This window comes from Dermacentor variabilis, unplaced genomic scaffold (assembly GCF_050947875.1).
Source record: "Dermacentor variabilis isolate Ectoservices unplaced genomic scaffold, ASM5094787v1 scaffold_13, whole genome shotgun sequence".
NCBI lineage: Eukaryota > Metazoa > Arthropoda > Arachnida > Ixodida > Ixodidae > Dermacentor > Dermacentor variabilis.
The window spans coordinates 23565145-23577425 of record NW_027460291.1 but is presented as its reverse complement, the minus strand read 5'-3'; the positions used below and the strand labels follow the sequence as shown (position 1 = coordinate 23577425).

The 12281-nt window shown below is 43.7% G+C and overlaps 1 protein-coding gene across 5 annotated transcripts in view; it reads right to left on the bottom strand.

Moving 5' to 3' along the window:
* Positions 1–12281, bottom strand: part of LOC142566825 (organic cation transporter protein-like) — a 465662-nt gene that overhangs the window by 345574 nt on the left and 107807 nt on the right. For 4 of the 5 annotated variants that reach the window (XM_075677710.1, XM_075677714.1, XM_075677715.1 and 1 more), the window contains exon 2: positions 5501–5577. The exons of the other annotated variant lie outside the window; for it this stretch is intronic. Coding sequence is in view for 1 of the 4 variants with exons in the window: in XM_075677715.1 (XP_075533830.1) it covers positions 5501–5577 (77 nt within the window). In the remaining 3 variants the exon portion in view is untranslated. The remainder of the gene's footprint in view (positions 1–5500; positions 5578–12281) is intronic. 5 annotated transcript variants of the gene reach the window in all.

The window sequence follows — 12281 nt, the reverse complement described above, 5'->3', positions numbered from 1 at the left end:
ATGGGGGCTAAATGCGAAAACAGCCGTGCACTTAGATTTAGGTCCACGTTAAAGAACCCCAGGTGGTGGAAATTCCCCGAGTCCTCCACTACGGCGTGCCTCATAATCAGAAAGTGTTTTTGGCACGTAAAACCCTATAATTTTAAATTTTAGGTGCGAGAATGCGCCGCATGTACCCTGTTTGCATTCGATGGAGGATAGAAAGATAGTACCCGAAAGAGGAGGCACGCCCTTGACGCGCCCGGGAAAGGCGTGGCAAGCGGCTCACGGCAAGTGTGCAGACACACAGCGGGACAGTCACGGTATCGCTAAGTTGCGATAATCCATTGATAACAATACGCGACGCTGGCGCGTTTCGCTGTGCGGCCTTCTGCGCTTGAAACGTGGAAGCAGCGTGCCGTGCAGGGTGCGCCCATGTTGTCATACGCGGCTTTTTGTCTATATATTTTTTTTTGCCTGCGCGTTTCACGCTATCTCCGTTCACTGACTGCCGTCCAGCAAACTTGGGTAAAACTCGGGTGAACGAGGAACTCGGCGCATCCTGCGTAGCACCCCTGATCAATTCTAGCTATAAAAGTACCAGCAAAATATATTTTTGGGCTATTTATTTAAATATCCGTAGCATGAAAAACAAGCGCGATCTTGATTTATTTCTAGGGTCGCTGTAGGTGGAGTTAGATGTTATTCCTATTTCAGAAAAATGGTTCGGCACTGATGGTGACGAGTGTTGTGTCGGTGACTGTACTTACAATGCTTTATCAAGGCCCCATGGAAGAGGTGGTGGCTTTGCTGTATATGTTAAGAAATGTCATTTGCACTCTGTGGTTAGCGATGTTACAGTCATAAATCCCAGTGTTGAGTGTTTAGCTATATCCTTACAGAGTATAATCGCTATTGCTATGTATAGACACCCCCAAGGAAACAAAGCAAAATTTTTTTACTTCTTGGAAAGCCTTTTTACTTTCCTCGACTCCACTAAACTACCTTTCATTTTAATGGATGATTTAAATATGGACCGGTTATCAGATGATTCTCATTCAAGGGAATTGCAGAGCCTTATTTCATCTTACGCATGTATAAACTATATAAATTTGCCGACTAGAATAACTTGCAACACGGCTACTTTATTAGATATCTCTATCTCAAATATTCAGCCTCCACACACTAAATATGGCCTATTGTCTTTAGATATTAATGACCATTTGACGATATTTTGTTTTATACCTCTCAGATTAAACCGAGTAACAAATGCCGTTACGCATATGACCAGAGATTTTAATGATATTGTTCTTAACAAGTTTTGTAAACTAATCGAAAGTACGAATTCGGAATCTATATACGAGACATCTGAAGTTAATACAGAATATTCTGAATTTATTGATATTTTCTGAACCCAATATAACGCAGCTTTTCCACAAATAGAAAAATTAATGTTACGAAGTTTAAGAAGCCTTGGATGAACAAATAAACATTAAAAATAAAAGGTATCATGAGTTTTTCCATAGCAGAGATCTAGCTCTGCTTTCTCAATTTAAACAATTTAGAAATAAACTTAACAAAGACTTCAAAATGCTAAATCTGATTACTACATAAGCCATTTTTCTCCTATTCGAAATGGTAATCGTAAAGTTGGCGAGCGATTAATAACTTGAAAAATAAACCAAAATGCACACAACGTAGTGAAATAATCACAGCTAATGGTAAATTAACTGGCCGTGAGCTATCAAATGCCCTGAATGACTACTTCATTACTGTCGGTTCAGCAAATCTTGTTACGCAAACTCCGGTTGATGGTTTTATGGTCCTCACCACTCCATTACTGAATTCTATAGCACTCGCACCAAGAACCCCTCAAGAAGTAGCTACATTAATTTTTTCGGTAGAGAATGGTGTATCCGCTGGATATGACGATCTAAAAGTAATACCCCTAAAGTATGCATGCACCGTTGTATGCGATGTATTGTCATACATTATAAAACTTACTTTGTCAATAGGTGTTTTTCCGGAGAAATTAAAATCGGCTTGAGTGGTTCCAATATATAAAGGTGTTGACATAACTAAACAGTCTGATTACCGACCTATTTCGGTATTAGGTGTTCTGTCAAAAAATTTCGAAAGCCTTAATAATTCTAGGATAGCCAATTTTCTGCATAAGTACAATGTCATTGCTGATTCACAGTATGGGTTTACAAAAAAAAAAAATAGCTCCATGGAACAAGCGCTGTTTGTTGTTAAAAACAAAATAAAAGGTAACAGCGAATGTAAAAAAATATACCCTTGGCCTATTTTTAGATTTTCGCAAGGCCTTTCATTGCGTACATCATGATACTCTGCTTAAGAAGCTTTGTGACTATGGGGTTCGCGGTATTGCGCTGAACCTGTTGAAAGTTGTTTGAGTAATAGGTCTCAATACGTTCGAACAAATAACATCTCCTCCGACACACAAAGAATAATACATGGTATCCTGCAGGGATCAATACTAGGGCCTTTATTATTCATTACATATAGCAATGACCTAGCCGGTATATATAATTCTCCAGATCTGGTAATGTACGCTGACGACAGAAATCTTTTCTTCCCGCTCATTACCCGCCCTCCAAAGCATGGTTAACACTTATTTACTGAAGCTTTGTGATCGGTTACACGTAAATAAGCTTAGTTTAAATATAAGTAAAACAAAATATATTCTTTTCAAGCCGATCAACACCGTGAGACGTTATTCTATGCAGATTCATTAGGATAACACAAAGATCAGTCAGGTTTCCTCTCAAAAATTTCTCGGCGTATGGTTTAATGAAAATCTTTATTGGTCTGTACATATCTCAAAACTTGCGTCTGGACTAAGCAAAATTGTTGGTCTGCTTTTTAGCATTTCTGAACTCTTGCCTATATGGTTAAAGGTGTCAATGTATAACGCACTGTTTTTCTCAAAACTGTCATATTGTAATCTTGTATGGGGTACGACTACGTCTTCAAATTACCATAAACTACTACTGCTACAAAAAAGAGCCTTGTGTGCTACTGAGGGTTATTGAGGTGCACCACAAAAATTACGTAAACAACCCTTGTTTGTTGAACATAGCATACTACAAGCTGACCTAGTGTATTATCTACGGCTGTTGCAATACATTCATCGAAACCGTTTGTACTCTGTTACAGACAGTACTATATATTACAACCTTTGTGAGGTAAAACTACGAGTTCCACGAACGCGCACGAATTATGGTAGAAAAAAAGCTAAATTTTCAGGTACCCAACGCCCTAAAAAAATTTCCGTTTACTAATGATTTCTTTTTTGTCTGAAAATGTGTTCAAGAAAAACACGAAACCACGTTTGATTGAAGGCAAAATTCAAAAGTAAAAAAATGTTATCTACCGTTTGTTTATACATATGTTTCTCTCAATGTATCTTTGTTGCGGACAAGTATTGTAGTTGCATTTTTTCGTGTCTTAATTCACCCGTCATGTATGCATTGTATTTGTACGTGTATGACTATGAGTGCGTGCGTATTATCTTGCAGATGTTTGTCTTTTTCTCTAATTAAGTTTCACTGTGCGCATTGTAGAGTTGTTTTGACATTTATGTGGCGCCTTTTATGTACATTTTTTGGCCTTTATATTATTACTTCCAACTGTATAGGTACCGGGGCCACGTCAGGCCTGGCGGCCTTTTGTCCCTGTCCCGTCTTTTCCTTGAAAAGAAGAATTAAACTTCACAGATCTCTAGTGGTCTTACATGTATTGCGAAACAAAACCGCATATGTAAAAAAAGACAGTGAACATTTTCAATATGATTTGCTGCAGATTTATCGGCGAATTAGCACAAGTAGACGTACGCAGGAAATTGACTTGGTATAGAATGTTGTTTGGACTAGGAAGTAAACCCATTGTATAGAATAACAAACGAAGTTTTTGTTACTGGTATGCGAAAAAAGTGGATCTGCTGCTTTTGATAATCTTTTTATTATTCAGAAATAACTCTTGCGACAAAAATTGCTTTGGTAGAGTTGTGGTGTGCACAGTAAACAAACATGGCCTCTGTAGCAATTTTCCTTCAGTGAGAAATTGAAGGAAGCTGTCTGACGTATGCGTGATTGTAATACAAAATGCGCCCATTTGTACTGACTAATGAGATACTCACATCTACATTATTGTATTGTGTATCGAATGCTTGCTCTGCAATTTGTTGCAAATTAAAACGGAGAATGAGCCACATTTTCCTGCCTACTTATTTTTTACCGAAAGAAAATAGCCGCGTGGCATGGCATGCTGGCTCGAGCATATTGAACAGGAAAAGATAAGTTTTCACACAGTTGTTTTTCCCATATGTTGTAAGAAAACAAACATTAGAAGCCGAATGGTGTTGAAAACAAAATATGAAAGAGGAAAGCAATATAAAAAAAGTAATGCAAACGGTGTTGGCTTCCGTTAGCGCCTGCAGAAAAAGTCGCCTGCGCGTCGCGCGCATCGCAGACGACAAGCGGCATGGAGCTTCCCCCTCGTGCATCAACAGCACCGTTGCCATGGAAGCAGGCTTCATTTTTTCTTTGTTTTTTTTTCCCTCTCGGAGTGTGGCCTTCCAAGCACCAGGGTAGAAATTTGCGCTCGTGACGCAATTCTCGTTTACCAGGGGGGTGTACCAGCGGAGCTAGGCGTGACTAAGCGGGGATAACACAGGAAGCTATCAGCCCTCGGCTCAGCTACACTCTGTACCAACTCTAGATGGCTTTGAAGACTTCGGGGCCGCGCTCAGCCGCACCATGGTGATCCTCCGTTGCAGCATAGAAGGCCTCTCCCAGTTGCCTTGCGCACGCGAGATCGAGCCACCGTTCTCGGCTCACATTCGCATGCTTTCACTCGCACACACAGCATACGGCTTGCGGCCACGAAGTTGTTGCACTTGGACTTTGTACGGATCACTGCGACGCCGACGCATGAAATGCGCCTCGAGTGTCCATATAATTGCGCAACAAAAGAACATTATTACAGATGAAGCAATTTATATGTTAGCCAGGTATTCGCCGGTGGCTAGAAAAAGCTCGTTTGGTGGTACAGAGCCAATGTTACCGGGGAGAATTACAAAGCTGTATTAAGCCTTTTTCATATGCAGTTACTGGAGCGAGAAAAGTCGGTGCAATCGCACGCATCGCAATGGTATTTTGAGAGGATTCATTTCACAAGACTGCGATTTCAACAATGCGACTGGTACGACGCACAGGGTTGCTTTTTCTGAAGTTTTGTAGAACACACCACATAATTCTTTTAATGTGAGGGAAAAAAATCCTTGCGTTATGAAAACGTTTTCAAGTTTAAGTTTTGCTTTGGGGTGCTCAATGGCGGTTACTGAAAGCCAAGGCGAAGAGACACGGCGCACGTAAGTTAGCAGCTGGCAGTTTAGCGCTTTTTGTTGTCTCATGTGCCTTCTATGTCCGTATCTGCCTGCGCTGTAATAAATTACAAGAACACCAGTGGACAAGCCCATATAGCTGGCAACTCTCACCGCATATGCAGTACTCGGCTGCAGCGATGCCGTCCTGTCAGTGAAACGGGATCCTCTCGCTGCTCGTGCTCCGCCTCCTGAAAAAAGGATGTGCGTACGTTGCTGTCGTGATGGCGCATACGCGGTGCCTGCACCGAGCGCAGCAGCGAGCACCAGCCCTAATGAGCACATCTGGCCTCGAAGGAAGCCGCAAATTATCTTTCTTTCATTGCTCAACGTAGAGTGTAATTTGCGTTGTGAAATTAAATCTTAACCCTAGCCTGCTTCGTTCATCTCTTTAATGACTTCCATTTTAGCACCTGTAATATTGCAGACCTAAACACGATACATGTTGATTGCGCTAAAGCCTTGGGCTAGGTACACCAGAAACGCTTTATCTTCGAAATCAAAGCTATTACCACTGAGTCTCCTGTGATCACCTGGACAGCAGCGTTTCTTTCAAGGAATTTTTAGCAGTGGAACGTCTTCTCATGTTCCAGTGCACTTAAGTGACACTAAAGTGAAAAATGATTTCTTCTGCATCAGTAGATTACCTTTCTGCAACACTAAAAACACAACTATTACAACGATAAGACGTTTGGTAAGCCAGAAAAAGCGCAAGAACGAAATACGGGTGGCGACGCCTACTTAAGTTCCCGCACCTGGTGGCTCCGACGTCATGGACTTTTATGGCATCTTCTAGGGCCTGCTAATTATATATAGAGTTACAGATTAACTACATTGTGTTCTAAAGGAACCAAATATTAAACATGGCAAGTTTCGAGAACCTTTACTCAGCCAACGCGGCCCAAATTCGAAAACATACTTTGGAATCCCTGACGTCACGCTGACGTACCGGCCCTGGGGTTTCGGCGCGAAATTCAAATACTGATACTTGGACCTTCATTTTCTCATCTAACAATCAAGCTATTTTTTTTAAATGACTGCCTGCAGGGTTCTCAAACAATGCTTCGTTAGTCTAAACTGATTTATTGTTTCGCTTTAGTGTCCCTTTAAGGAGTTCCTCGGGCGATAGTGTTTCTTCTTTTGCCTATATATGAATGACCTCCCGGATGGTATTTCATTTACTGTGTATCAGTTTATCGATGATTGTGTGACATACAGAAACTAAGTTCGTAGTAAATGGCATATCATGTAGCGGAAATCGTTTTTCAAATAATGTGCAATTTATAGGTAAGTGACCTTCTGACGGTACTTTACAGCGCAACCTGGACAAACTAATTTCATGGTGCACTATGTGGCTTATAAGTGTGAATACTTCGACGAGGAAGCGCAGAGCTCCTTTGGCACTACGAAAAGCTCTGAAGGGCTAGTGTATCAACACTGTTCCTTTTATAAACATCTGAATTAGATACTTAACAGTGTGCCAGCTGTACATTGGGTTCCCTTCGCCATCCTTTGTGTCCCTCTTAATAGCGACAATAAATGAGCTGCTTACAAAATTTTAATTAGCTCAACTTGAATATGCATACATGCATATTAAAAGCTTCCATTCAATTACCCTGACAGATCATTTGGATGTTTACAAAACAAGGCAGCTGGTCCTGTCCTTTAATACAAATTAAAATTTTGGGGTTTCACGCGATCACAGAACTACGATCTTATTACGATGTATGTCATACTAAGTGATTCTGGATTAATTTTGACAACCGGGGCTTCTTTAATGTGCAGTCAAGGCACAGTGCACGGGTGCTTTTGCTCTTTGTCCTCAATAAAATGAGTCCGCGACGGCCGCGATTACATCCCGTGACTTCGTGCGTAGCAGCGCAGCGCATGACCGCTTATCCATAGTCTCCTATATTGGGGGCGAGCTCCACCAGTGGAAATGCTGGCGCCACCATCGGCGTGACGTGGCATGAGGGATCACGTGGACACAGCGGTCGCGTCGGCTGCTTCGGAAGCGCCGAAGCGAGCTGTAAACGAAAGTTCGATGTTCCACCTGCGCCACGTTTCTGATTAGGTGGTGAGGCTTTACAGCTTTGGATGCCTGCTTGACAACATTTGAAAGTACCATAATAAGTAGCGGCTGCTTTTGGAGGCGTGCAGCATGTTAGGCTACTGCTCGGTGCCGCAGTGCCGGACGTACGCAACGGAGCCCGGTGTCAGCCTAATTCCCACGTAGCCGCAGGGAAAGGAGGTGCGTGAAGCTTGGCTGGTGAAACCTAGAACCGGCAGACAGCCATCGGCTACAACTCGGCCATGCAGCAAGCACAGACCCGAGGAACATTTCCGCTGTGGCGCCGGGACTGCGATGTTCGGTGAGTAGCAGAAAACGCGCACTGAGACGCTCGCCTGCGCACGCTGCCCGGCTAATGTCATGACGGTTTGGTCTATGAACTTGGTGATGCTACATATTGGCAAGTTCACTGGAACGGAAACGGAGTCGTAAGGCGCACACTAAGAAAAGGCATGGCCTATATGGTCATGTTTGTGTTATGAATTAATGCACTGGCTTACGAAAAAGAAGCATAAGGAAGTCACACGCTGAGAAGACCGATAACCATACATTGCGATGCAACTTGAGAAATAACATTGAAATGTCCAAGAATTTAGAAGAGAAAAAGAGATTGAATCGTCGCGACGGCACATCACATTCGCAGTAGGCGTCGAAGTCTCTATAGCGAAATTATTTTTGAACAGTTCTGATAGCGTCCACGCAACAATGGCTGCTAGTGTGCTGTCCAATGCTCATATGCTGCGGCCTAAAGCACACGGAATGGTGCGACAACAAGCTCACAGCGAAAGCAAAACATTGTGCGCGGACATGCATGCAGACGCGCAGTCGGTCGATGCGAACCCGTGCGATCGCTGCTTTGAGGCTTACTTCTGTTATACCCCGTTTGGGCATACAGGCAGCCCACTATAAGAACGTATTTCACGTTCTTTACTCTCAGAGTTTGCGTACCTTTCACGCAAGAGGCCTGTTCGGAAGACTCCATCGCGGCGACTGCGCGCAGTGGTGTTCACTGTACGTATCCGGTAAAGAGCTAGCGTCTGTAAACGATTCTGTGCTTTCAGTTTGCCCAAGGATATTATATCTACAGTGAAAAACTTCCCTCGTTTTTAGAGTACGTACATAAATGTTCAGGAGGGCTGCCACGTGGTGTTCTTATTGAGCTTCATAAGCGAAACATATGAGGTGCGCGCCGCGTGATCCCTTATACAATGCAAGGGAGGCGCTTCCGACAGATGGCGACTCAATAACTCCTCGCCCCCAAAGACTGTTTCTTTCATGGGCGCCACCATGGATGGATGGATGTTATGAGCGTCCCCTTTGCAACGGGGCGGTGAGTTGCGCCATTAAGTTCTTCCTATTATACAGCCTAATGTCCTACCTAGGTTACAGGGGCGTAGCCAGGGGGGACTTATGGGGCTTCAGCCCCCCCCCCCCCCGAAATTTTTTCGTGCTGTTCACGCACCGGCGACCAAAGCAACCCCGGCGCCGGAAATCGATCTGGATTTTGTCTAGAATGTATTTTTCAGGCTCGTAAAGACATTTCATCGCGAACATTGCTAACTTGGGCTGGATTTTGCGGCAACGCCCATGCACCGGCAGTCACATAACGCAAGCAGCCCCATCCGAGCACAAAGTTTCAAGGGCGTGTTGATGGCGAACGGGCTCGCCGCAGCATCTCGCGGAGGCCGCGGAATCTAGGGAGCGCATGGATGTCAATTCTGAAACTTTGTGGGTATAAAGTTCTTATAAACTTTTGATGTGAAAGGTGCATTGATATTTCCAAAGTTGTGCTTTAGATCTTCAATTGCGGAACTTTGTGGGTTTAATGTTGTTATAAACATTTGATGCCAAAGCTGCATTGACTTTCTAACGTCGTACATCGAAACATACAACGAGACAAGCCAAATCAACACACTATCAGACAAGTTGACAAAGCACGCAGCGAGGTCCGACAAGACGAAGCGTTGTGATGGTTGATTTGTGCCATCATGTCACAAAAATATCAACATTTTTTTTTCATTTATGCCAAACCATCCATGTCAAGACAGTAAAGCCAGTAAAGTTAACTACGTTCTTATATATTGTTTCTATTTGGACTTTTATTAGCGAGGACACATTGAGTATCTTCAATTTTTTTTTTGTTCTCGCTACCCCACCCGCGCGCTGCCAGAGCCATCCAGAGCGCATGCGTTTTTCTGGTGTTGCACCGACCACCGGGCGGTGCACTTCGGTGCGCGTTCGGTTTTCTTTGGCCGAGTGGATTTTCGCCTCGCAGAGTTTTGGACGCTTTCTGGCTAGCCGACGAGAAAAAGAAAGAATGGTCGCTCGCCGCCATCACTGTGGGGACTCGATGGATTGCACCGCGTTCGCTTGAGCGCAACCTCTCTGGAAAGTCTTGTCTCGCCGGTGTACGATACAGAGCAGTATGCGTATGGTTCTAGGTGAACCAAGAGTCTCACGTTTTCTTCTGATATTCCTTCGGTAGCCATACTAGGTGCCCAAAGTAGGCATTCGATTGTGGCCAACACGCTTTACTTTGCGTTTTATTTTAACTTCCGTGCGCGCAGCGCAGCAAATTGTCGCATGTTGAAAGTTACACTTTGTTACTTATTTTACGGAAAGTAATGGGCCACGGGACGCTTCAGTTACCAGAAACTTTTACTATATTATTTCGATAGCAATCATATGAATTTCCAGGCGCATTCCTGCCGTCGCCGTCGTCCTCATGTTCCGTATAAAGCCCAAGGGCAATAACATCGTGACCGCGCGCCGCATGCTGTATGTGCGAGTGAAAGCTTAGGGAGGGGGTGGCATGGGTGAGCCGACGATGGCGGCTCACTCTTCTGTGCGCAAAGTAGAAAAGCGAGGAGGTAGCATGCCGCTTTATGTTGAGCGCGATACATCGGGTGGAGTGGATGGAATGGGGGCGGGATTTAGGATTCTGTGAATCTGGGATTGCGCAACATGTTTATTTGCCTTGTTTGACGCATTATATACAGTGATTTTTTCTTAGATACGTAGATTTATTGGAGACTTATACGTATACTTAAATACGTTGTGGTGAGGTTTCGCGTATACGTGCAGTGAGCTTTGTTTCCGGTGAAACTTTTTTGCCCTTTATCAAGCTGTAACTTCGCATTTGTATATTCCATTGTATCATCGCATTTCTAATGTACGAGGGCGAGTCAAATGAAAGTGAGCCTACCCAGTCCGCGCAATAATGGTTCGGTTCATTATTTGCGAGGCATGCGCGTAGCACATACGCATCTCATTTACAAGTGACATGCAGAGGTGAGGTTAAATGTTCTTTAATGCCCTCATACACTGGGTTGAACATGGTTGCGTGATATAACGGACACTCCAAAAGTTGAGCAGCGTGGTGCCCTGAGGTTTTTGACAGCTGAAGGTGTTTCCTAAAACGAAATTAGTCGCTGTGTGGCTGCCGTGTGCGTTGAACATTGCACTTCATCGCCCACTGTGAAGCGTTGAAACAAACGGTTCAAAGAAGGACGTGCAAGTTGCAAAGGCGATCCAAGACCGGGCCAAAGCCACCATGCAATCACCCCCAACAAAAATGCAAAGGTTGATGAGCTGATAAGACAAGAACGGAGGATAAGCATCGATGAACTGGCACAGTGTGTGAACATCAGTCACGGTTCGGTTCACGCCATAATTCATGAACATCTCGGTGATCGGCTCTTATGTGCGCAATGGATGCCCAAGATTTTGAACCACCGCCAGAAGACGGAGAAGTTCGGCGTTGCCTTGACTCATCTGATCCGGTATCACAGTCAGGGTGACGACTTCTTGTCTGTAATTGTGATAGGGGACGAACCATGGTGCACTACCACAAGCCTGAAACACGACGGCAAAGCTTACAATGGAAACTTTCAAATTCACCTTCCCCAAAGAAACCAAAGGCCGCCGTTTCCGCCGGAAAAGTATTGACTTTTTTTTTATCGTCAGGGGCCATTACTGATAGAATTTGCTAAATCTTGAGAGACTATCAATTGTTTCCGATATCGTGAACGGCCGGATTGTCTCCGTGTCGCAATCAAGAAAGAACGACGTGGATAATTGACGTATGAGCTCATCTTGTTCCACGACAATGCCCGTCCCCACGTCGCTGATGTGGTTAATATAAAAATGGCAAAGTTCAAGTGCGAAACGCTGCAAAATCCGGCATACAGATTAGACCTGTCGCCGTACGACCTCGTCATTTTGGGACAACTGAAAAAGCAGCTCAAGGGAACCAGATTTGTGTCGGACGATGTCGTGAAAGAGTCAGTTGCTGACTTTTTGCAGCAGCAGCCAAAGGAGTCCCAAGACGGGAATCACGCGACTCGTTATTCAATGGGACAAATGCCTAAATGCTCATGAAGACTACTCTTAAATAAAGTACCCCTTTTGTCATACATTCGCATTGGCTTACTTTCATTTGACTCGCTCTTGTATATTTTTCAGAACTCCAGCTTTTTATACCTGCTCTCTGTTGCCACTATAATTTCAGTGCAATTACTCACGATGCACGACCGGTGACAGCTGTTCCTGCGTAATACATTGGAACAAATTACAGTGTGATTGAGATTTTTCACTGGCCATTGCATATGTACAAGAACGTAAACAAGGTTCTTGAACGACAAAGTTTCATTAACATGTTTGTCCTCAACTTGCTCATTTCATGGCCTTTACATTTTTCATGTAAAGGCCATGTTTCATGTTTTTTTACTGCTTTGTTGGTTTCGAACTGAGATAGTTCGAAAGTTCGTGTGTTATTTTCTTTACTTATTAAATATACAAAAAACATGTAGGCATTGGTATCAG